Source organism: Prionailurus viverrinus, chromosome B4 (genome assembly GCF_022837055.1).
Source record: "Prionailurus viverrinus isolate Anna chromosome B4, UM_Priviv_1.0, whole genome shotgun sequence".
NCBI lineage: Eukaryota > Metazoa > Chordata > Mammalia > Carnivora > Felidae > Prionailurus > Prionailurus viverrinus.
Window position 1 is genome coordinate 117,181,325 of NC_062567.1, and position 27,259 is coordinate 117,208,583.

The 27,259-nt window shown below is 38.1% G+C and overlaps 1 protein-coding gene across 2 annotated transcripts in view; it reads right to left on the bottom strand.

The window, feature by feature from the left end:
- The window catches only part of ANKS1B (ankyrin repeat and sterile alpha motif domain containing 1B), a 1,101,801-nt gene that overhangs the window by 304,354 nt on the left and 770,188 nt on the right, over positions 1 to 27,259 (bottom strand). For both annotated transcript variants that reach the window (XM_047867387.1, XM_047867386.1), the window contains exon 16: positions 8,832 to 8,930. In XM_047867387.1, the coding sequence (XP_047723343.1) occupies positions 8,832 to 8,930 (99 nt within the window). The remainder of the gene's footprint in view (positions 1 to 8,831; positions 8,931 to 27,259) is intronic.

Below are 27,259 nucleotides of genomic sequence, written 5' to 3' on the forward strand. Positions count from 1 at the left end.
AATTTTATTTAGTAAACATAAATATAGCACATATGATACACCAGGGTCTATTTTAAGTACTTTATAAATGTTGACTCACGTAAGTCTCACAACTCCCTGGTGAAGTAGGTAAAACCAAACTTGGGGATTCTGGCTATATTCCCAACCATGACACCATGCAGCTTCCCTGTCAATTATTATAAAAATGTCATCTCCGTGGAGCTTAATGCTCTAAAGATGTGTCTTCATTGCCCTAGAGAGTGCCCTTCTATCTTGCCCATCTTTCCTTCCTTTCTACCCAGATTAAACAAGAAAATAAATGATTTGTTATTTTATTTTATTCCATTATGCTTTTCCTTCTTTGAAACAGCAATGCCTACTGTTAATAAAGCTTTTCTAAGGCCACCTTCAGGGGTAAACAAGTGGTTTGATTCCCACGGGCCACTGGACAGTGGACATGGTCTATGTCTGCCTTTCTTCTTTTTCATGTCTGTTTTCTTCCTGCTTTTCTAGAGCTTTTGGGTCCCTGGAACAATCCTTCCCTTCCACCCTTGAAAAGGGAGTTTAGTGATGTAGGGAGGTTGTAAAAACTACCTTTTAAACATGAAACTTAAAAAAAAGCCCAATATTATAAATAATTCCTTTTCTTATGTTTAGTCATTTGGTCCTTTCTTGTCCTTTTACAGTTTCTGTCCCAGATACACAAGCATCCTCAGAGCCTTGGGTCTCTGATAGAGCACAGTATTCACCCAGGAGGCATTGTCATGAATACAGACACTTGGGATTCGGTGCCACTTTTGTCACTTAGAAACAATCTGCCTTGGGGCAAGTCATTTAATATGACCCAGACTTGGTTTCCTCACCTCTGAAAGACTCAGGAGAGATATTGAGCTAGATGTTTTAAGGTCTTTTGCAGCTCTAAATTGTGATTTTCTTGGAAGAATTATGTAAGGAAGAGAAAGTGCCCAGATATTAGAGTTTCTCTTCTATTACTACTGATTTTGGCATCATTCCAAGGGAGCCATTGTTCTTTATTAAATGGGGGTGAATTTCTCAAAATTGAAGGATGACAGTTGCTGGGGATGGCAATAGATCAAAACCTATTTACTTACAGAATTCCTCCACTTTTTCTCTATAAATATTGGGGGGGGATTATAAGTAAAAATGATATTTTAGCTCTGTGGTCTACATAATGAACTATTCCAAGATAAATTTATTTAAAAGAGAATGTTAAAAGACCTCCCCGCTTTAGCTTAGGAAGACTGCAGCTGTCATTTTGCCTTCTGAAACTGCAGAAGGATGTTGGTACATCGGTAAACATGTTAGAATCGCGCTTCTCTCACATTCAGCTTCTCTTTGGATATCTGTCCAGGCCAAACAGCTATAGTTATTTTATACACTGTATGTACTGGGCTTTGTCATTTGAAAGGGCCCAGAGAACTTGAGGAACATCAGTCATGCCTTCTCCCAAGGTACCCCTGAAGAACAGAGTAGTTACAGGCTCCATGTATGAGCAGAAGGCATGAAGCATGAGGAAAATGCTTCAGAGGACATCAGAGTTGCTGGGGTAAGAGATAATAGAAAAGATCTGAATTATTTGCTCTCACTTTAAGATTTACAGACTACAAATTACCTAAGTTTTTCACTTTAAGGTCAATTAGTCTTTCTGCCTTCCCTATTCTCCAATGGCACCAACACTTCTCCTAAGAAGTAAGTAAGCTTTTACACTGACCTAAGTGAGCATATCTGTTTGTCCCAGAATCATAAGACATTTGCAGAACTAAATAGAACTTGAAAAGACTCTCAGACCACCACAGTTTGTCTCACCAGACCTAAAGGAAGTAGAATACTCTAGACTCTGGGTCCAATTGTGTATTAACTTTAAGTGAAGACCCCTAATGCTAATGGTGCATATATGTGTGTGGGATTTTGTTGAAGAGTATATTTTCAGCAAGATGTTCATAGGCTGGTAGGTCAACATTGGGTGGCACAAAGTTTAAGATGCCAGCTGGCAAAAACAAAGAAATGCAAGTAAAAAGAATGAGGGTAGATGGAAAGTGAGTGATGGCATGGGAGAATGAAAAGTTACCCTGTCAAATGTACCTTGAGAGCTTCTGTGCCTGCAGCCTACATTTTGTCATTGCCCTTCTGAAAAATACCAGAAGAAACAGGAATAAGTGTCTGTCATTTTTCTAAGTGTCAGGGAAATAAGACTGAACCTTCCATTTTAGACTTCTAAAGAAATTATACTGGTTAAACACTTTTTCCCTAAAGCTTATACACATCTTCATCAACCATCAAGACTAGAATTAACACACATATGAATTTTAAGGAACTTGAAAGAACTAGAGTCTTTAAGAGAAAAGTTTTGGACAGGAAGCCAAACTGAGATAATGTCACATCCATAATACTTCTCTTGATATCTGGAATAACCTGTGAATCCATTGTAACAGCTATAACCAACTTTGGTCCCCAGTGCTTTGTTCTATTTATAAAGTCGGGGGAAAAACCTAGTATTTTTTTGGGGGGGGCAGGGCTTGTGTTCTCTATTTCACCACAGTTTCTACCACTCCCTATGTCCTGTCCTTAAAAGTGTTTGAGTTCTCAGTCCCTGCCAGTTTATCTCTATAGTCCTGCTCACCAGCTGGTTTGTTTGTTTGTTTGTTTGGTTGGTTTCTTTGGTCAACTGTTGCCTTTTTCTATTTGTTCTGATCAGGCTTAAGGTTACATGGTCCCTTTTACTTCTAGCTTTGGTTGTTTTTAAAAATGTGGGGCACCTGGGTGGCATCCAACTTTTGATTTCAGCTCAGGTCATGCATGATCTCACAGGTTGTGAAACTGAGCCCTGCCTTGGGCTCTGCACTGACAGCACAGAGCCTGCTTGGGATTCTCTCTCTGCCCCTACTCTGCTCTCTCTCTCTCTTTCTCTCTGTTTCAAAATAAATTTAAAAAATGTGTTTGCTAACATCCTTAACGTCTTGTCCAATAGACTTTGACCAATTCACTTTCCTAATATAGATGGAAATATGCTCCTTTCAGTGGTGAGGCACCAATAAAGACTAAACATGTTTTAAGAATTTATAATGTTTTGTGGGATTTCTGATTTGTGTGTTATCACTTAGATTAGTGTTGTTTAGATTGTGAAGTCTTTATGTGTATTCATCTCATCTCCAAGGTCTCTGATTTGTGTATGATTGTATGATGCTATTTCACACTTGACTCTACAGACCAGAGACATGTGTCTTTTTTTTGAGAGGCAATTGCAAATGTGGCTTCTAAATCATCTAACTGTGAATATCACAGCCCCATGAAGATAAATTGTATTAAAAAATAAAAAATAATAAAAAATAAGCATTTAGTAAACAAAGAAACAAATATAAAAAAAAGATGGCCCATGGAAATAAAAGAATCTTTTTTTGTTGTTATTACTGATGGGTTATTCCACTTTAACCACAAATGTAGACATGGCAACTAGACTGTAAAGTGGATCAGTATAAAGTATATTTGCAGTGAGCAGTCTTCTGATGTGGTCCCCCAGTGATCTCACCTCCAGGTATTTACAGCATCTGTAAACACTTCCTCTTGTATGTGGGCTTAATCTAGTGACTTGGTTCTCATGAATAGAATATGGCAAAAGGATGGCATGTTCCAAAGACTGTGACTTCCATCTCCCTAGCCCTCTCTTGTCCTTTCACTTGCTGTACTGTTGGAACCAGATGCCTATTGTGAGATACTTTATGGCGAGGCCTATATGACAGGAATTGACAGAGGCCAACAGCTTGTGAAGTGTTAAGACTTCTGTCCCAAAACCCTTGAGGAACGGAAACTTGCCTACAACCACAAGAGTGAGCTAGGCAGTGGGACCCTCCCACTTGGGTCTTGAGATGACTATGGCTCTGTGAGAGACCCAGAACCAAGGACCCAGTTATGCAGCTCCTGGATTCTTGGCCCACAGAAACTCTGAAATAATAAATGTTGTTTTTATATGCCACTAAGGTTCGGGTAATTTGTTATATAGCAATAGATAACTAGCACAGAATCTTGTTTTTCTATTGAAATAACAGATAACTCTGTTGTTGTTTTTTTTAACCAAAATCGTAAAATGAAGATAAGAAAGGTGTTTTTTAGTCCAACCAGAGGTGTTCAGGGTCATTCGTGAAAAAATAATTGAAAATACGTAGCCCAACAAATACTGGTTAAATTGAACTGAACTGAGAGATAATGAGCAGCTGAAATGTTAAATATTTGTTATGCTGTAAAGTAGAAGTAGGCTATGGCAATGATGAACCAAACAGTGGCTATCAGAAAATGTACTATGATCAAGAGTCCTGTGATAACAACGTTTACTAGTCACAATATTGTTGAGTTGGGAGTTTTGAGGAATTCCAACATTTAACTGAGGAAAATGCAGAGGGGAGGAGAGGGAGTGTCAGAGATGCATGAAGATAACCAGATATTGGAGAAGCCAAAAGACAACAATAAGACAGTTAACATGAGTATGAGAATCTACTACAGCTAAAGCAAGTGAAGGTGGAAGGGGGTATATGGACTTTCTTCCCTACTGGTAACCTTAGCACTGGTTGTGTGCAGTGGTAGCAGAGGAACTAGTTAGACCCAAGAAGGTTGAAAAATTAATGGGAGCAAAAAAAAAAGGGGGGGGGACAGTGAGTATAAACAACTACTCAAAACATCCAAAAGATAAAAAACATAAAAATATCAGGAAAGGAAATATTGAAAAAGAAGTGGGCAGGTGACATAAAAGTTGCTAGTGTGCCAAGAATACATTTGATTCAGGATGACAGAGATTAAGACAGCTGACATAATATGCGCTTTGACACAGTCTTGTAAACCTTTAAAATGAAAGTGTTTTTGAATTCCTGACTTCCAAGTGTTATATTGTCAAAGGACAAAAGACATTATGCCTTTTTAAAAGGTTTTTAGAGGATTATCCAAATACTTGGTCACATGGACTTCTTACCTAAGAAAAGGTAAATTATGTGTTGCAAAATAAGTAATCAGATAATTTCCCCAAGTCTAGGGGACAGAAAAAGTCTAATATGCTTACAGTTTCTAGGAGAGTGAAAAATAAGTCACATTCTCATGTTATGGTTCCTTTCTTAAAAAGAGAAAAAGGGTGAAATTTGATCTTCAGAAGTCCTGGTAAACTTTTAGACCTAAGAAAAGACTGAACTGGGGTTGGTGAGGAAAGTGGATATTGGGTGAAACTGGATAATTAAGCTTTGCTACTAAAGGTCAAGCATTATAAAAGACAGAGGGAAATAATGAGTGGAAGAGAGGAATTCATGTGCTTAATGCTCTTCCTATGTCTGCGCTTAGAACACTGGAATACTTTCCATGTGTTTGATGTATCAAATGTACTTGAGAACATGCAGACCTTTGCATTGGCCAATATTTCAATATTAAAAAGGATACAGGAAAGAAAAATCACTATTACCAAAGGAATAAACTTTTGTCTTCGAAACTTGAAACAACAAATACAAATAAAGCATGAAAAAACATGCTTTGAAGTGTGCTAACAGATCAAGATTGCATTTAGCAAACCACCTTTTCTCTGTTTAGGAACAATCTCACGGATTCCAAAACACAATATGTTAATTAAAGGATTTCAGGTAGCAATCATGGAATATTTTTCGTGACAGATGAAGAACAGATACTCTGAACACTAAAATTGCATAAACACAACAAAGAGACATTGTGTCCCTTTTGCAGCAGCGCAAAGTTAGAGTGAATGCAAATGAATGTGCTGGCAGTAAAATTACACTATTAACCATCTGAAGATTGGGCTCATTACCTAAGAAGGCAAAGCATCAATTTGTAGCATTATAACATTCTGTTTGTGCTGCTGAACACGTGTGTGGATGTTTTTATATATTCTCTACTCATTTGGGTGCATGGTAAGCACTTTCGCATCAGCCTCTTGATAAAAGCTTAATTTTGTATTGTTTCGGTTACATTGTTTTCTCTAATGGGAATGATATTCTGTCTTAAAAATAAACACTCCATTTATTCTCCAAATAATTCTGAGTTCAGGTTCTTCTGTTTCTCATTATCAAATGGCCTGTACACTATTACAGATATATTTTATTGAGCACACTGATTTGAAAAAAATGTATATTTGAATACCATGAGGAATATATTCATTCAGTCAGTCACTCATTCTTTCACTCTGCTAATGCACATGTATTGGGCTAAGAACACTGGGAAATTCATGGATGGATGCGACACTGTCTCTGCCTTCAGGATGTTTCTAACGTCAGAAGTGGTAGAGTGTTATTAGTACCTTCAGGACAGGCATAGAGCTATCGAATATCCGAGGAAAGAGACAGCCGTGTATTCCTGTCTTCTACAAGCATTTTTTTTTTTTTGACCACCTATATGTTATTGGCACTGTTCTAGGGCTGGGTATATAGAAGGGAACAAGATAGTTAAGGTCCCTAAGCTCATGGGTCCTGAATTTTGGGAGAGAGATGAAAAATAAGGAAAAAACAAACAAATAATAATGTAACTTTGGATAGCCATAGGTGCCATGGAGAAACTAATGCAGGGCAATGGGAAGGACAGTGATAGAATGTGAGGAGTGTGACTTTGAGGTCTGAAAGCCTCCGTGAGGAGATCGTAGCCGAATAGAGGTTTGATGATGTATAGGAGCAAGTGTGAAAATCTGAATAAAAGGCTTTCCAGACAGAGACCAGTATGGAAAGGGCTTGAGGAAAAAATGAGCTTGGTATATTCTGGAACAAGAAGAAGCCACATAACTAGAGTTTAGGGAAATAGGAGAGTGAGAGATGAGGTCATAGAGGTGGGAACGGGCCAGATCCTATTGACTTCTGTAGGCTACGATAAGGATTTTATTCTAAGTGAGAAGGGAATCCATTGGATATTTTAAACAGGGTGTGGCATGATCTGATTTACATTTGAGAAGGAGAAGGATCATTCTGGATGCTGTGTGGAAATTCAAATGTAGAGTCATAAGAAAGGTAACTAGTACAGAGATTAGGTGTCTATGAATTAATTATCCAAGCTAGAGAGAACCAATGAGAAATTGACTCCAGTAGTCTAACTTAGAGATGATAGATTAGAACTCATCATGCTAGTCCAGTTAGAGGTGGTTGGTTTGGACTAGGGTGATAATTACCAATGTGAGAAGAGTGGTTCCCTTTTAGGGGAAGTTTCACAAAGGAAGTGATATGGAGCTACTTGAACTGAACTTTAAATGATGGGTAGCATTGTGACAAGGGGGTAGTCACTTAGTTTATTGAGTGCCTATGATGCACTGCACACTGGACTGGGTGTTGGGGATACAGTAGTGCCGAAGTCCTTGTAGACAATGAGGAGCAACTTGCTGAGGAAGTAATATTTTAAGATACAAAAGTAGTGAGGTGAACAATACGCTTATAAGAATTACTTCTGGAATTAGTTCTAAGGTCACTTTATTGTTTTCCTTTTACTGTAGAATATTGTATGATGCAACTCCTTTGTATGCTTAACTCTCCTTGAATTTGCAAAAGTGTTAACTTTCTATCAGTAGAAACTCAGTTCACTGTCAGTTGGCAAATTTCATCAGATCACTTCCTTAGAAACAGTGGTTAATATTTATCTTTCTCATTCTGAGAAATTATAGCCTCATTAGGAAGGAAAAGAGCAGAGGAGAATACAAAGTATATAAATTCTTATATCTAGGTGTAAGTATTACTGCTCATCTGCTTTCAGTCTTGCCCCCTGAATCTTTTCCCAGCTGGTTGACCCAACTTCAACTTTTCCTCCTTCTAATTCCTGTTGTATACTGCCTCCCAAATTGACTGGCCTAAAGCAGTCCAGTCATGTCTGTTCCCTAGTGTCTACAGAACAAATTTCAAATTCCTTAGCCTGACACAAACTAACCCAACCTACTTTTACTGCTTTATCTCTGACTATACTCTCTACTCTCTAATTGTTTTAATTACACTGAATTTTTTTATTTTTTTAAAAATTATTAAACTGTGGTGAAATAATAAAACATAAAATTTACCCCCTTAACCATTTTTAAGTGTACAATTTAGTGGCAATGATTGAGGACATTCACATTGTTGTGCAAATCCCATTGCATTTTAAATCACACAGTATTGCTATTCCCCTAATACTCCTTGCAATTTATATTTATATTTATATGATTTCTGCTGACCCCTGAAACGTTTTCCCTTTCCTTATCAGTTAAAGTCCTACATATCTTGCAGACCAGTGCTAGGATCCTACCTCTTGCTTTAGGCTCCTATGAAACCTTATCTGGAAACAGAAGGTCAACTCTGTTGCTAGGTAACAGTGCTTACAGTTAAAATGCCACCTTGGTTGGCAAATTGCATCTTGACTGGGAGGATTTATACATGAACTATAAATACCTGATGGGGATGTGATACTTTGGTCTTTCTTGAGTGATGACGCTTATAATTAGGTAGATTCCTTGCCCCTGGAGGCTAAGTTTACAGAATTGTACAAGAGATATTGCCTCTTATGGGACATGACACTTCAAATCCAGGACCATTCTCACACTCATCCAATATTGATCTTGTCTTCTTGTACCTGAGCTGTCACCTGAGCACCTCTCTCACTGAAGAGAGACTCTGAAGGTGCCCTGATGGTCAGTGGAGTTTCCTCTGTGACATCCTTCTGGTAAACCTAAAGCCAAGCATGGCCCGTAGTAGTCTTGTGAGTCTGAATGTTTGGCTGGACCTAATAAGAACTGCTTTTGGGAGTTGCATCAAAATGTAGAAATGTTGTCCTAAGTACTAATAACCCTTGCACATCTGGACTCAAAACTGCTGTACATAGGGCCAGGGTAAGAAAGCATTGCTTACCTTTGGAAGGAGCTGGATTGCCTGTAGAATTCTTTGTCTGTGCCCAGAATTAAGGATTCCAATTTCCAATAAATCCTGATCTTCCATAACATTACTTCCCTGAAACAAAGCCAGAAATGTTACAAGTTAATTCAGGCATTTTTACTATGGGTAAATAATGATTTATTTAATGCAGAGAAAAATAACCAACAAGTGATCTGATTTCTACATACAAAACAGTCATTCTTCAGTGAAGGTGAGGGCAAGTAAGAGGTCACCTATGTGACTGAGTTGAAGGTTCTGGGAAAGCTTCCTTCCCCCCAGAAATGCTCTCATGACTTACTATTTATGGTTGGGTTATCTGCATTGGGGATTCATTCCTGTGGCTTCAAACTCTGTTCCTGGAAGAATGTAAATGCTTCTAGGAAGAGCTGCTGTTTAGGATCATCAGTGATCTGCCTATATGTTGATATGAATGAATCAGTTTTGTCTTCCCCTAAAAACAGATTTTGAGGGGCGCCTGGGTGGCTCAGTTGATTAAGTGTCCGACTTTGGCCCACGTCATGATCTTGCAGTTCGTGAGTTTGAGCCCCACATTGGGTTGTCCGCTGTGGGCGCAGAGCCTGCTTCAGATCCTCTATCCCGCTTTCTCTGCCCCTTCCCCATTTGTGCATGTGCTCTCTGTGTCTCAAAAAATATATAAATAATAAAAACAATTTTTAAAATAGATTTTGAGAAGAAAACTGATTAAAAATTATAGCATACTAGGCAGGTTAAAAGTGAGAATTAATAATTAATCTTAAAACACTGAATGCCAGACATCTCTGACCAAGATATGGCGATACAACAATGAATAATTTGCAGGCCCCTGTCTTTATTCTTTCCATTCCAGGTATGGAAACAGATTTTCAAACTCAGTTAAGATGTTGTGAATATGCTATGGTGGTAGCACGTGCTTGGGGGCCCTGATGGGATCCGGGATGTGTTTTCAGTTGGAGATCATGACTGAAGCCTGGTTAGGACCTAGCACTGAAAAGAGGAAGGACAAAAGTGGAATTATGTGCAATGTCCTATGGGTGAGAAAGAACACAGCACATTTGGAAGCACTGGCTTCTTGGCTGAGTTGGAGAGAGGAACAAAAGGTAAGGCTGGCAAGGTAAGCCAAAGCAGACTGTTCAGACATTGTACACCAGGCTGAGGAATTCAGACTTCATCCTGACTGTAACAGGAAGCCACGGACAAATTTTAAGAAAAGGAGTTACATGATGATATTTCAAATTTGGAAAGATCAATTTTAGATTTTGTGGCTGGGCCTCTGTTTCCTTACCTATAAAATGACAAAGTTGAGCTACAGGGTCTCCAAGGACCAACCTAATCCTGAAATTCTCTTATTTCAATGATTTTTTAGGCCTTTGATTAATATTCTAATACAAAAATTTATAAATTGCTTATTTTGTACCTAAAGATTTTAGTCTTTTGTAGTTTGTAAGCTAGAGTTTTCCTTTAAATTGAGAGGTCTGTAGAGAAGCTCAGAATTGGATCACTCCTCTTCTGAACAAATCAAACTGTCCTACTAATGTGTAACACAAAAACACTTATGAGTAGAAATTACAGAACACATATTTATGGAGAGCGGTGGTGCTGATAGACAGTTAAAGCAAAAGAGAGTGAATTGGAAAAGGCAATCCTCAGAGCATGGAGACTCTTGGGAGGCTATTGTGGTTGTTCTAGAGACAATGTGGGCTTAGACCAAGGTGGTGACCATGGGAGATAAAAAGAAATGGGTGGGTTTGAAAACTATCAAGAAGCTTGATTCAGTGACTGAATATATTGAATGATGGAGAAACGCAGGACACACATTAGTTCTAGTCTTGGGCAGTGGGGGTGGATCATGATGCCTTTTCCTGAGATAATAAAGGAGGATGGGCCAGTCTAGTGTGGTACAAAGTGAGACTAATATCTTTCTCTGTACAGGGACAGAACAGATGGATATAAACAATTTAATATCATACTACATTATAATGGATAATTGATTGTTCTTAGAAAGATTAAAGCTGTAAGAATGGTACCATAGTTAGAGATTTAAAGTGGGCATTCACTGGACACAAACATTCCACCTACTCATGGTATCATTCCTATGCTTAAGCTACCCTGGCCTTCTCAGAGGAAGCAGAACAAGCCAGGTATATAGCAGCATGATAATGAAAAGCCTAATGAAAAACAAATAAAGCCAGTCTTGGCAAAATGCCACAGGAAACATTGCTCTCAAGAAATTACTCTGTGCACACAATAGAGCATGGCTAAGAATATAAATGGCTTCATTTTGAGTAAGTGTTTTTATTTTCAGAAATGGACTAGCATGTCATGAGTAGGATATATGATACCACTCTATATTTGACTTTTAGTCTCTAAAGGGTTTTCCAAAAGGAGTTAAAAGGATCTTAAAAAACAAAAACAGAAGACAAAAAATAAGAAACAAAAAACATTGTCCATCTATGTGTTAGATCACTACCAGGTTTTCCATGGGCTAAATTACCAGCCTACAACTTCAGCTCATATGAAATGTACTGGTTTCTTTGTGCATACACAAAACAGACCAGAATTCTGATGTGTCTTGTGTTTGTCTTCTGTCTTCTGTTTCAGTAAATATAGATACCTAGTATCTATAGGTAATCCTGAGAATTTGTTTTTAGTGTTTGAATACTGAAATTATTTGAAGAATTAAATCCTTAAAACCACTGTTCTTCTAAACTACCAATATACTGTCTTCTCTATCTTCAGTAGGAAGAACCTTTTTGAAAAATTGTAGGGAAGTTAGACATCTCTTTGGGGCAAATTTCCTAGCATATGGAATAATTACCAAACACTTTTGAAAAATGAGTGAAAATTTGGGAAGCACAGTGCAAATGGTGAGAATGTGCCCAAGGGGAAATGGTACTAATTTTGGAAACATAAAGAAAAGGATTCACTGTCCCCAATGAGGCATGCTGTTAGAAATTTTCTATTTTCTCTCTTATTGTAATATATAGAGATACCAGAAATATCCTGTGCATCATCTAGCCAGTCTTTTTTTTTTTTTTTTTTTTTTTGAAACACCAGTAGGCTTGGAGTCTGAAGATCTGGATCCAAATCTTGTTTGGGTAAACTTGGTTAAGTCATGTATTATTTCTAGGCCTCATGGTCCTCACCCGTAAAATGTAGTTCAATGAATACTCATTCAGTTCTAAAGCAGTATGATTTCAGTCATGTCCAACTTTTGATTAGTATCCTTATATATAAATATAGATTGTATAATTTGAAGTTACATTTACATTGCAATTACATTTTAGTGTTTCAGAACTTGCAACCTAAAGATAGCTTTAAGAAGTACAGTTGACTCTTGAACAACATGGGTTTGAACTGCAAGGGTCCATTTAAACCTTGATTTTTAAAACAAATACAGTACAGTACTGCAGATCTATTGGCTTTTCCTTATGACTTTCTTAATAAAATTTTCTTTTCTCTGTTACTTTATTATAAAAATACAGTATATGATACACATAACATGCAAAATCTATGTAAATTGACTGTTAATGCTATTACTAAGGCTTCCTGTCAACAGAAGGTATTAGTAGTTAAGCTTTGGGGGAATCAAAAATTATATGCAGAGTTTTGGCTGCACGGTGCAGGTGTGGGGGATGAGGTCAGCACCCTGAACCCCTGCATTGTTCAAGGGTCAACAGTAATTACAGAGAAGTGCAAGAATGCACTTTTTTTCTTGACAAATTAATCTCAGGACTAGGTAGGAATTTATAACATTTCTTATTAAAATAAATGATAGAATACCTTAGTTTTGTAATATCATGGATTCTTACAGCTTTTTGGAGAAAAATAAAATATTTCACGTCTTGCAACTAACCATTTCATTTGCACTTGGGTAACAGATGTGCCATCAAGGACAATAAACATTTCCATTCTTCCTGGGGAGCTGGAATTTATTCTCATGTTATCACCTGCCTTCACTAAATGTTAGAAAAATCCCAGCTTTTTTTTCCCCTCAATAATAGCTGAACGTAAACTCTAGCTTTCTCCCTCCTCCATTCATTTTTCACATTACTGCTAGATCAATGGTTTTTGGAGTAGAGCTTCATTATGTGTGTCTTCTGCTTAACCATCTACTATACTGCACTCTCTACCTCCTCATCACCAGTACGCGTGCTGTGTCTACTTCTGCATCTCCCATTTACTTCTCAACCCACCACAATAAGCCTTTACCCTCACTAACTCCATAGAATGTCTCTGCCAAATGGTAAGAAAGACTTCTAAATTGCCATATCTAATTGATTCTTTTCAAACCTGATTTCAAAAAAGTGCATTGGCCACACGTGGCTGGTGGCTACAATACTGGGCAACACAAACAGAGAATTTTTCTGTTATCTTAGAAAATTCTACTAGACAGTACTTCTCCACAATTAAAGGCATTTAAACTATAGTTGAATCACAGAGATGGGGCAAAAATGGGGATTACAAGGGAATCAGAACAGGGAGTCAGAAATACTCATGAGTCATCCTTAGGATATAATTGATGTGCTTCTTAGTCAAAGTTCATGAACATAAAATTTAAGGACGTTTAGCAAATTTTCTTCTGATTTTTCAGTCATTAAGAAAAAATAGTAGCCATTCTATTTTCATTAGTGTTTCTTTATTACAGGGCTAGAAATATATGCTATCAAAATGACAAGCCCAATTGAGGAGTAATTTATTATTTTGTTAGCATGCTACCAGGCACACTGCACAAGGCGTTTAGGGAATAATAATGAGTAGATAAAGTTGCTTAGTTAATGACCTAATAGAAGGATCAAAGGCCCAAGGAAGTGTTTTTAGAATAGCTGTTCTTTTACTGACAAGAAATATCTAATCCAGGGGGTCTTTATTGCTTTCTTAAGTCATGGAATGAGGAAAAATAATATATTTTATGCACTGAAAACTGAAATTTCTCTGACTCTGGGGAGCATACTTTATGTATTAGATTTTTTCCAGCAGTGATAAGCAAAGAAGATGACCAAACAGAATAAAAAGCAGTGTTTTGTTCTTAATTCTACATAAGAAATAGAACAGCTATTTATTGAAATCATCTCAAATATATCTAAATTAATCATTTGTTTCTCTCAGAGCTCCTCTTATTTTCATAACCTCAGTATCATATCATATTGATCTAGCAAACTTTCCTTCACATTGCATATTATATATAATAAGTGCCTACAAATGCTAGGGAAACATATTTAAGCACTATAGAGAACTTGTTTCTTTTTAATATAGGCTTAAGTTGGATGCTATTTATTCTCTCTCTTTAGTCAAAGACTGAAAGAATCAAGAGGATGCTGTCAATTGGAGAAAATTTCTTTTGCTCTATAATTAACTAAACTAGATTCTTCTCCACAATTTGTATGGCCTGAAATATTCAAAAGAGAATATTTGTATAATAGAATGATAGTAAGATCTTGCAAACTCACACATGGAGACACACATATAATATTCTTGGAATAATGCTACCTCTTAGCCTCTATAAAGGCTTTGAGTCAATTTGATATCAACTTACAAGTAAACCCAATACATGTCTTTTCTGCATGATTAGGATGGTAACTATTGGGATAAGTCCCAGATTTATAATTCCCCTATCAGTGTTGGAACAAAGCTTTATTTTGTTTATCAGACAGAAATACGGGTACCATAAGTGATCAGATAATGGATGATGTGCTTCTTCCAATTTTATTTTTAAAAATTTAAAAAGTGTGTGTGTGTGTGTGTGTGTGTGTGCACTTCTTCCAATTTTAATTCCCTCTCTTACATGAATGAAATGACAGTGGAGGAAAATAGTGTATATTTGTTACCTCTCTACCTTAGCCCTCCATTTGAAAATATTCTGTCTACTGCAAGGGAATTTCTTGCTCAAAACTTAACTAAATCTTCACATTCTTAGCTTAGGAAGAGAGTTTTCTAAGTTCTTAAGACCACATGGATTATTGATTCAAGTAAATGTCACATCACTGAGCAATAAGTTAGAGAGCATCTTATATATGTAAGGTATATATTATAATAAATAACTTATATCTTAGAATTAGTTTTTAGGATCACTATTTAGCAGCGAACGTGATTACAATGCGTTTTATGCTACCAGTTTCCCCCTCTTTATCTTTCAGGCCTATATCCCCTTTGAAACATCTGTTCTGACGCTATGGAAAGACAGAGGGGGGAGGAAGTTAAGTAATCAGGTATTTATTTTCAAAGTATTATGCAAGGTTTGATGATATCATAAGTTACAATTCTAATTCCTTTGAGACATGTCTTCATGTAGATTTTAGAATTATGCATATATATAAAATACCTCAAAGTCATTTATACAGTAACTTGTACTGTCTTGGTCAAAAGTTTCACAGATGCAAGACAAAGCCTATTCAATTTTAAGGATGTTAATCCACAAGTCCTACAAGAAGAAATGCTGATGTGAACAAAACGTATTTGTATGCTCTTACTTTCTTCCAGATACATTCATATGAAAATATAAAGCTTATCAACACCCACTGTCTTCTTTCGATTTTCACACTAATAGCAGTTCGTGTAAGCATAGAGTAAATTACACACTTACTGAGTTCTTATTCTGTGCCAGGCACTGTTCTTATGCCTTAGACATACCACTGTATTTAATTCTCACCATAGCTCTCTGAGGTAGGCAGTTAACTTGCTTCCATAGCTAATGGGAGCCTTTCTTATAACTATTATCTGGTACCACCTCCAGTGCAGTTAGTTTAGGAGAGAAAAGGTTCAGTACAAAAATGTAGCTAGACCGAAACCATTTGCATTTTGCTTTAGAGCCATATGAAATTCACATTTGAAAGCAAGTGTTCCAACATAGTTTACGTTTGATTTCACAACGTTTGAGTAACAATGACTTTTTCTTTATAGAACAGGATTTGGAAAGCTGTCTGACCTATTCTTCCCTCCTCTGCTCCAGTCCTTTCTGTTCACTGAATCATGGAATCAGGGTTGGCAGGGACCTGGGGGGTTTTCTTGTCTAAACGTTCCCTCACTAACTGCAAAGCTTTAACTTCCCTCTCTCTTTTGAAGCGTGGTGTCTAGCTGGGTTACACCATTCCCAAAGGGGTAGGGAGGATATTAAATGTTTTAAATGGTCTTTCCCAATAGCTGAATTTGAGCAGGGGGGTGGGATGGGGCTGGAGGGCCACCTCAGTCCTACTCTTTTAGTTCCCACTGCGTTGCAGACTGAGTGTGACAGGAGAGCTATTAGAAGAACATGCCAAAAGTAGAGATGAAAACAGTTAGCAGCTGTCCTGTGTCCTTTTCCAATCATAAGCTGTGAAGTTTAAAAAAATTTTTTTCCTTGGGTAGGCTGTACATAATCTTGGCAGGTATCTGAGTTTTGTTCTTCCATCTAATATGCTGAACATTCCCCAGTGCCTCACAAGAGAAAAATGAGCAGCAATTAGGTTAGCTTGGACACCCTGCTCTTAACAGAAGAGGAACATGGCACCTTCATATTTGCAACAGGGTCCTCTTCAAGTGGTCTCTCACTGGTGATACAGAGCCCTAAAAGGAAGGCTTCTCTCTGGTGAAACAACAAGAATTTGGTCCTGAGTATAACCAACACAGCCACACAGTATGAAGCAGGAAAAAATTGCCTAAAATGATTAATGTTAACTAGCAGCCATTGAGCATTCAATGAGTACCAGGTACTTTGTCCACCTTATTTAGAACCTTAGTAAGTTTTAAGTTCTACACTTGATCTTAGCCAAAAGGCCGAGAACAATATAAGTTCTAAGTTGTTCTAACACAGGAGGCAATATCTTCATACTGCAGACAAAGAAACTGAGTCCCACAGCTGTGAAACCTGAAAGAGCTTCTGGGCTGACAACAGAGAGCCCAATGTGGGGCTTGAACTCACAAACCATATCATGACCTGAGCTGAAGTCAGACACTTAACGGATTGAGCCACTCAGGTGCCCCCCAGAGCTGTGAAACCATTTAGCAAGTTCACACAGTTAGTACACGATGGATCTGAGATCAATGTTTTACTCTTTCAGATTGTGACACTCATGTTTCCTTCACTACCGAAAAGGAACCAAATGTTCAGTAGAGGACACTTTCTAGATGGAGATTCCAGTCAAGGATGTGTAACATTGCCAAGAAGTAACTCCCATGATGCTATTTTCAGCCACAGCCTTACATATATATTGACACACCACTGGGATTGACTGCCATGGTTTCTCCAACACATTTTATTTCAAATAAATTATTTACCTTCTGACAGGTTAAGCAGTTAGTTCTTCCAACTGCCTTAGTGTAATCTAGAGCCAAGCATGTTAATATAAGTGATAGAGTCTGGCTAAAGCACCAAGTAACTTCTCATGTTCTGAGCCAGGACTATGCTAGTAGGTGGGAAATAACATCATGACATCAATTTGGCATTTCTCAGCTCTTCTGTAGAGCCTTGTCAAACTATCTGGCTGGTCAACTGGGAAAGGTCATGTTTGCATTTCTTTTCTTTAAGTCTCTTTCAAAGCCAGGATTTAGGGAGGGGGATTTCTGAAAATCAACCAGTAAGGTAGAAAATGTCTGGGAATGGATAAAGGACATTTGTGTCCCTAATTTAACATGTTCTGAATCTGGAGAAAAGACAGTCCGTTGTAGTCTCCTGAGAAGCCTGTCCAGACTGAAGGAGGCTGGGATGCTGAAGGTGGATAATTTAGTCCTCTGGGAACTGGTAGACTGATCATAAAGACGACTTATTAGTCCATTAAAGAAACGGTTGTCCTCAAGGAGCAGATATCTCCAGATTTAAAGATGATGAGGTCACCTGATACTGAGAGCTATATTCAGAAACAGTCAAATAAACTTAGGAGGAGAAGAGCAAAGAGGAAGAGAAAGGCAGGGGCGGAGAGAGAGAGAAAGAGAAAAAGTATTGCTTGTTAAGGGTGAGGGTGGTAGTGAGGAAAGTAGGGTTGCCAGATAGAACATAGAAATTCCAACTTATCTAGGATTTTATATTTTTATTTACTTAATCTGGCAGTCTCAGAGAGGAGGTTACTGAACACTGGAAATGAGCTACTGGAGTCCAGTCCAGAATTGAAACAACCACTGATGTAGGACTGCCTTTAACATATATTTGTTCACCTAATATGTTGTGAGCACTTACTATGTGCCAGACACTGGGCTAGGTCCTGAGACACAGCGAGAGCAGAGCAGATAGGCTTCCTTTGCTTTTAGAGCTTATAGTCTAGTGGCGAAAACAGGAAAATAACAAAGTAAAAAAAAAACCCACAAGTAATTATTATTTAGCCAAGTTTTATATAGGCCATGAACTATTAAGGGCTTTATTTTGTTTATTGCTTACAACAACTCCTGTGGTTGGTACAATTATTACCCTTATTTACAAATAAACAATTGAAGGCACAGAGAAGCTAATAATTTGCCCAAGTGTACATGCTTAGTAAAAACTGCCTTAAGGAAAATTAATACAGTGCTGTGGTTAGAGAAAAAATTACAAAGGAGACTTATGTTAGAAAGAATGGTCAGGAAAGCCTCTCTGAGAAAGTGACATGTAAACTGACACATGAGTGATTAAAAGGAGCAACCCAACCGTGAGAAGAGCCATTAGATAGGCATTGTACAAGGAAGAGCAGGTGCAAAGGCACTGAGGTGGGAAAAGAGCCAGGTAGATTCTAGGAACAGACAGAAGGCTAATAAGACTAAATTTAGTGATTGAGGGTGAAGAGGACATTGGAGGGGGAAATAACACATTGGAGGGGCATAGATAACACAGACCCTGATAAGGGCTTTGATTTTATTCTAAGTGCAATGGAAAATGTTGAAGGACATAAACTGACTTACATTTTTTACTATACTCTGGCTACAGTGTGAAGAATGGATGGAGGAATTGGGTGACATGGAACTTGAGGTAAACAGCCTGTATTGAAATAATCAATAGCCTGGAGACACTGAAATCTGAGGAAAATGTGATGAAATATGTTCTGTTCAGAACCACAGGAACTGGTCTCACTGGAGAGCCAAATTTCCAAACTATATACAATCTTTCATTTGAATCAAAAAGAAAAGTCAGATGTTAAAGGTAAAAGTCATAATTGCTTCTGACATAGGGTCCAAATTGAAATAACCATGGATAGAGATTGAATAATACCAATCAAATGTAAATATCTATACTCCATGGACTCAGCATTTGTATTACTAGGTTGTGGTAGACATTGTTGGTAGGCTGATCCCCTCCTTTGCAATCTCCTACCATGGAGTTTGGACAAATTAAATGTTTCAGCCTCCCTTGAAGCTATGGGTGGGCATGTGACAAAATTTACCCAGTTAGGAACTTCTGGAAAAGCTGTTGCTTTTCTGATTAGAAGGGAGAAATTCATCTGGTATCCTAGTGTGTCCATAAGAAACTGGCTGTGGACTTTCTCCCAACGAGTGGAGTCAATTGTTCATATAAAGTGACAGAGATGGGTTCACAGTCAGTTAACCACCAAAACCAAATAATCCTATTGATGTCTGTAAGTGGGCAAGCATGAATTATGGGAAAGCTAGTCCCTAAATAAGAAAGGTTATTTAAAGCTATCTCCAAATTTGCATACAAGTTGCTCTGGCCAGTGTTGATGTTGTTTTGAAAATAATGATGAAGATGTGGCATGTAATAGAGGTCATAGTGGAGACAGCAGGGTATTCATAATTTATTTTGGACAGACCTGGTGTGATAATCACAGAGAAGAACAGAGAAGGATATTAGAAAGAATGAAAGTTATGAGAACAAAATTGGGAGGGTGTGTGTGTGTGTCAATCTACAGAACTGCCTGTTCTAATTTTGACTTAAAATTATGAAATCTCACAGAAATAATTACTTGAAGGGATTTTCTTCCTATGGATTTTGGTTTCTGTTAACATTCAGTGGATGTGAAATTATCAAAGTGTTCATGGGGTTGACAGATTTTAAGTCTGGGAGTGGCTTTTAGCTTCTAATTGAAGATGACAGGCATCTAGAGATTGTATAGTCATCGTGATTCTAAAGGGAGCACATTTTTACATAAATTTGATTTTTTATAGGAAAGAATTTTTACACTTAAAACTTGAACACATTATAATCTTAACAGAGCAGAAACAGTGAGAACATTTGGGGGTATGTTAGGCTGGCCTCAGTGTGTGACTTTTCCTTGAACTCTTGAGATGTCAAAGTTTGTGGTCAGGTCCTTTGTAACTTGGAGTGCCTTTGGTGGGCAGTGAATGGTGATTACCTATTGAAACAGTTGACCAGAATAATCCTGACTTTTCTCCACGTTTATTTTTGGTTTTAGTCTTGGTTTTGAAGACATTTTTCCTGAAATGTTTTAGTAGAAATTATTTGTTTCCCCCATGAAAACTTTGTTTTGGCTTGCTTTATTTAAAAAAGCATGGTGGGGACGCCTGGGTGGCTGTCGGTTGAGCGTCTGGCTCGTGACTTTGGCTCAGGTCATGATCTCATGGTTCAAACATGGTTTGAGCCCCATGTCGAGCTCTGTGCTGCCAGCTTGGGATTTTCTCTCCTTTCCTCTCTCTTTGCCCCTCCCCTACTCATGTGCTCTGTTTCTGTCTTCTCAAAATGAATAAACTTAAAAAGTAATAAAATACTAAAATAAAAAAATGTGGTGTTGGGAAAACTCACTGAATGTTTGCGTCCCCCGTCCCCCAAATTCATTTGTTGAAACTTAATTCCCATTGTGATGGTACGTGTAGGTAGGGCCTTTGGAAGGTGCTCAGGTCTTGAGGGTGGAGCCCCTTTGAATGGAATTAAAAGAGGCTTCAGAGAGCATCCTTGCTCTTTCTGCCATGTGAGGACACAGAGAAAAGATGGCCTTCTGTGAACTAGGAAATGGGACCTATCAATCACTAAATCTGCTGGTGCCTTGATCTTGGACTTCCAGCCTCCAGAACTGTGAGAAATAAACTGCTGCTGTTTATAAGCCAAGCAGTCTATGGTATTTTGTTATAGCACTCTGAATGGACGAAGACATGCAACAACACTGGAATTAAGTATGAGGAGATGGTCACTGTGGGTTAGACAGGCAGAAGGTTAACCCAACCAAGGGGCTAAAGAAAGCTGAGCAAGATCACAACTAAGAAGAATCCTTTGGGCTGTTGCAGAGCTATCTAGCTCCACCATTTTGCCTTGGGTTAAATACAAAGGGAAAATTTGTGCAAGGGACACAAACACCTCTGTTCTTTCTTTGGCATCTATACTATGAAGAATAATCTTTCCTCATTTTCTCCCACCATTTTCTTCACTAAATAATACTACTCAATAAGAACAAGAGATAGGAGAAAGAAAAGGGAGACACTCTTTCTCATGATGAATATTATTAAATGTCCCCTTGTCTAATTTTTCTAATTAAAGAGAGAAGCTTTGGAGTTTTATTTCCAAAATATTCAGTTGGTACCACAACCATTACAAATTCCTTCATATTAATTTGAGCATTATTAACAATGGACCCATTTTGTATAAGTTAAAGCAGATGCTAAATAGGCCATAGAATTTCTTATTTCTTTCTATTTGGTGTTACATGTCCTGTATTCCTCATTTAATAGCAAAATTTTGGGGAGAAATGATCATGGTTTAAGCATCTTTGCATCATCCCTATTACCTACAGTCTGCCAAAATTTTGAATAAAACAAAAACTTGAAAGAATGAATGCTAAGTAGAAACACGAACCATAAATTTATAAAAATATACAGTCTAAAGATCACTAAGTTTGTAGCAAAAGGGTTGAAAAGTTTGGGCTGAAAATTCTAATATTCAGGATGTCTGACTTTTTTTTCCTAATTGAAGAAAAGATAAAGATGGAATTTCCGGTACACGATAACACCAAAATGTTCTTAATTTTTTTCAGTTTTGCAAATTCTTATGATTTGACTTTCATCCAGGACTGTCAGTTGAGACATCTGATAATCTAAAAGCATTCAGAGAATTAGGATCCCATATGGCTCAAAAATATTTCCTCTCCGACAAGGAAAAAGAGAACACAGTGTGAAAATAATACTGGTATAGCCTTTGGTTTGTGTACAAGGAGCACAAATGAATTTAAATCATTATCGATGGCATAATAATCATTATAATGGTCATCAGAGTCAATTACAGTGAATAAAATAAGAAGAATATATATTTCTCATACACATGCTGCATTGTGAAAAAGCAGAGGTATACTTCAAAGCAATGATAGCAATGGAGTTACGTTTAGTTGTGTGGAAGCAACGTTCATTGGAAATGAGCACTGAATTAGGAGTCCTGACTTATCACTAATTCATTGTGTAAACCTGGAAAAGTCTTTTAATTTCCTTGGGACTTAGTTTTCTCAGATGAACAATGATAAAATTGGACCAGATGTTCCTTTTTAACACAGCATCTGCTCTGGAGGTTCTAGCTGAGAGTAAGTCTACTCATATACCCATATTGTTTGAAGCATATTTCTCCTTGTTTGGGGGAAGTCATTTTCTTTAAATGAGTGTTGAGTACTAAGGTACATTTATAAAATGATGAGAGAGGACAGAGACGACTTGGGCTCAGCCAATTGCACCCACTTAATTAGTAATAATAACAAGAGCAATAATAATAACAATGACTGTCAACATTCCTTGACTATTGATCGTGGGCCAGACATTGCTTTAATCTTCAGAAAAATTCCATGAGATAGATATTACTATTAATATCTCCATTTTACAGATGGCAAAGCTGAAGTTCAGAGATAACTGGAAACTTGACTGAGATCCCACGGGAAGTGGTAGAGTTGCTGTGGCAACTGAGGTGGCAATAAAGGGGATGATGGAAACAGGTAACTGGATGCCCCCACATCCCACAGTGTCCAGACAAGTGTCTTCCCCATGGAATCACCTCGCAGAGATCAGATGGGGAAAGTCTCTTCTTAATAGCCCCGTGGTCTGCATTAACCCTCTTTCCTGCAATCTCTACTAAGGAATTGGAGATTAATAAAGAGAATGGAATTTGGAGCTCCTAGGTTCACATTGCTGTTTTGCTTTTTAATAGCTGAGTGACTCTGGGCAAGTTAGCTTCCTTTCTTTGTCTGTAAAATGGAGGTAACAATGACGCCTCCCTTTTAGGGATGTGGTACATAATGTTTATGAAATTGCTTTATAAACTATAAAGTAATATTGCTAAAAATAAAGCATGCCTGCTAGGAACTACTTTTTCCCCCATTTTTTTTCGTTAAGAACATAGAGCTATAAATCTAGTTTCATGTTGTTTTTGCCAGAAATAGTCTATTCTGAAAGAGGCAGCATGTGTGGTGGAAAAAAAATGTAGGTTTTATTCCTAGCTCTGCCATTTACTTAGCTTTGTGGCCACGGGCAAGTCGCTTAATTGGGCATCCCACCAGGCCCCAGGCTCAGAAGGGCCCTGTGCTTGGGGTTTTAATGCTCTGTGGTTTCTGCTTAAAATTCTTCAATTTTTTTTTCTTTGAATTTGTATTTTCTAAGTGAAGAACTGATGGAATAATGGAGTATGTGTTGGGGTTTCTCACTACTTCTCAGAGATGGGTTCTACTGAAAACCTCTTCACTGCTTCCTGGGCTCACTGGCCCTGGGACCTGCTTGCCTGTCCCCCTCTCTCGTTGTTCTGCTCTCTATTCCCAGCATGGTTGTGGGCATCCACAGTGGGGTTAAGATTAGTCATTCATACTCTATAGCACCTAGGGGTAGGGTAGGGGGTACCTAGGGGCAGTACCATGGAATGTCTGGTGGGCAGTGAACCAAGGTTTACCCCTAATCCAGGTACCAAGCATGTTCTGACACAGATTTAAAAATCTTTGGGGGTCTCCTGTCTCCCATAGGCTCAAGTGATGGGGTCTTAGGAAAGGAAGATGTCTGGCTTGACTTCTCCAGACCCTACACAGTTCAAGGTGCTGTGCACTGGTGAGAGGGTGTTGGAAGGTGGGGCTCAGCAGGTATCAGGCTCTGCAGTGAGATACTTTGGTCTGCATTGGAGGCAGGGTCCTAGGTGCTTAAGAGTGTCTGTACTCCCTGCCAGTATCTTGTGCCTGGAAGTGCTCCCTTGGCTGGTTTCATGCTTGGAATCTTCTCCTTCCTTCCTTCCAACCTTCAATCTTCCTGGGTTTGCCTTGTGTTTGTCTCTTTTAGCCGGCTCAAAAGCTCTTTGGATTAAAGCTATGAAACAGAACTCGTGTGATTTTGGTGATTCTGTGTATGAATTAAATGCTTTGATATTTGTGTTTAAAATTGGCATGTCACAATATAAAAACAAATGGCAAAATTCATGCTAATAACATAAAATTTTAATTTTTCCTTACTCAGAATATTAAATAGCAAATAAAAAACACTGTGGTAAGTCCAGAAAAAACATAAGGAAGAAAGGAAAAAGCCTTTGTGTATCTTAATGACACTTTACTCTCACTTTTTAAATAAGGGGCCCTACATTTTCATTTTGCACTAGATCCCACAAATTATGTGGTTGGGCATCTCCTACTCAACCTACCTAAGCTCGACATAATCACCTGGTTGCTGCATCATTCCATAGTCATACTTGTAGTGTCTGTAAGCTCTAGGGAACATGGCTGGACTGATCCATGAACAGTTCACTCTCTATCCAGTTATCTGTGGCTTTATCTTTACCTTTTCAAGAAGGCAGAAAAGGAGAAATGGGGACTATTACCTTTGAGACTATGGAGGTCATTTATCCTCACTAAGAATGATGCTTCACTAGACATTAACTAGATACAATTTCCATTTATAGATCTGGGGATTGGCTTAAAAATTATGAAGATAATTGTAATTTGCCTGGTCTTCTGGGGCTCATTCATTAATTCATTCATTCACTTATTCTCTCATTCATTTATGCTGTCATTTCACAACATGTGCTGAATGTTTACCATGTTGCACACACTTTGTTAGGCACTGAGAATTCAAAAGCGATTAAGATGATCTCTCTCCTAAAGGAGCACAGCCAATGAGGGTGGGGGCAGGGAGGAATACAGCACATAGGTAATTATTTTCTGTGACAGGAAGTGCAATAATTACAGCTGTACCAAAGAAAAGATTTCTGAAGATTTTCATAGGTATGAATCAAGAAAGACATTTTGGGGCGGGTGACATCTCTTTTACCTACTAAGCGATTTTATAAAAGTTAGCCAGGATATAGAAAAACGGGAGAGGCAGGGAGGAGAGGGAATTGCACGGATGGGTTACAGCATGAACAAAGGCACTGAGATAACAAACAGTGTAGTGAGAGTGAAAACCAGCAAGTAGTTTACTGTTATTCAAGGAAAGACCAAGTAGCGGCCTTTGTAAACTATGATACTAAGTGGGCTTCATCCTGCAGGTCTGGGAAATTGGTGAATGAATGCTTTTATAGTTAGAAATGAGATGTTGGGTTTAAAATTTAGAAAGCATACTCCAGTGGTTATTTGAAGTGTGGATTTAAAGGGATAAAATTAGACATTAGAAGCTGAAGCCTGTTTAAAAAGCTCTTACAGCAATAAAACAAGAGACAATGAAGGTCTGAACTAGGGTAGTAGTAGCAAGGTTGGTTCTGAATTAAAGAAACACTAGAGAGTTAAAACTGGCTGAACTTGATTATTGATTAAATATGGGAGTGAGTGGAAGGTAGGAGCAAGGATGATTGTCACGTCTCTTGTTTGGGGTGATGATTAAGGGCTCAGAGAAGAATGACTTCAGAAGGAGACAGACTTTGGAGGTGGAGTGGGGAAGAAGGGTGTGTTCTGTTTGGATGTGGTTAGGGGCTATGGAGTTGACAGGTGAAGGCATTTATAGACATTTAGGCACGGCTGAAGTTTGGGGAGAGGTTTGGACTGGAGTTGTAGATTTGGAGATGACCAGAGTCTAGGTGGTAACTATGCGATGGACAAAAACACGCATTGGAGACACCATGAAAGAGAGAAGGACATGACAAAGGTAATGAGGATAAGGAGAGTATGTTGCCACAGAAACCAAAAGGGTAAAGAGTGTCACAAATGAGGACATGAACCAGCTGTTAAATATGGCAAAGAGATCCTAAAAGAAGTGGAAAATTTCCTTTGATTTGGCAATACAGAGCAGCTCGTGAGGGATCATAGGAGGAGTCTTTTCAGGACAACTATGGGAACAAAACCAGATCTGAGAGGATTGTGAAGTAAGAGAAGTAGAGACAGTGAATACAGACTACTCTTTTGAGAAGTCTGAATGAGTAAGGGAGGAGAAAATTTGGAGCACGGCTGCGAAAGGAGCAAGATCAAGGGAGAGTTGCTTTATTTTCTTCTTTCTTTTTTCTCCTAAGAATAGGAGACACTTAAGCAAGTTTCCAGGCAGAAGGAAGAAAATACTAGTGGGGAGGGGAAGTTTGAGATACAGGAGGGGAGGAGGAAAACTCAAGGTGGTGGGTAGGCCTTGAGTAAGATGGTGCATCCTCGGCACCTGCAGGAAGGGATGTGAGGGCACGTGAGGATCCGGCAGGCCTACACTGCTGGTACTTCTGCCATCATTGACCCATGTCAATTCCCCAGGATGTCTTTACTACTTACTCAAACTGAGCTTCAAAACTGTTGGGAAAAGTTAGGAAACTGTGCTGAATGAATTTTCTAAAGATTCACATCATTTAACTGCTGATAGACTGCACTTGCATGGCAGTCTTCTTCCTTTGGGAGTTCCTACAAAAATTCCTTGGTGATGATCCTCCAAGTCTCTAATCTTACCTTTACATCCTTCGGTCTTACAAGATGCCCTGCTATCTATCGTAAATGGTCTGAGGTTATCTGTCGTGAATGCCTTCAGCATCTCTCCTTTCTTTCTCAATTTCTTATGTCTTCACCTTCATCTCAAATTTTTTCTTATAATATTCAAAATTCTATTGATCTTTCAAAGTCCAGCTCATGTGATATCCCTTATCTCTGTTCTACTTTCATCTTACATATACATTTTTAAGTCATTTGGTGTTTTTTATGTTATTTTATAAGCTATTTTAAATACTTTTTAGAACAAGAAAGGGATTCAATCATCCAACCAATTGCCCTGATGTCTTTTTTAAAAAAGCTTGTCTTCATTTTTGTCTTCTTTATCTTTTTGACTTATTAATATCATTCTTCTACTAAGCTATTAAATCCCTGAAGGGCAGGTGAATTTTTCTTTTTCTTTTTTCTTTTTTTTTTTGCATCTGTTCTAGCAGTAACAATGCACTGTAAATAGCTACCTACTGCAATAAATGGATTATAAGTTCCTGGAGGATGGAAAGAGAGAGAGAGATGATAGATAGATAGATACATGCATATAATATTTATATCCTCTAGAGTACATCAACTTCATCCAATACCTAATAGACACTTACTTGTGAGCAATTAAGCAATTTTATGAAGATAAAACTGTCTCTGTCTTCCAATGATGCAAAATCCAGTAGGGCA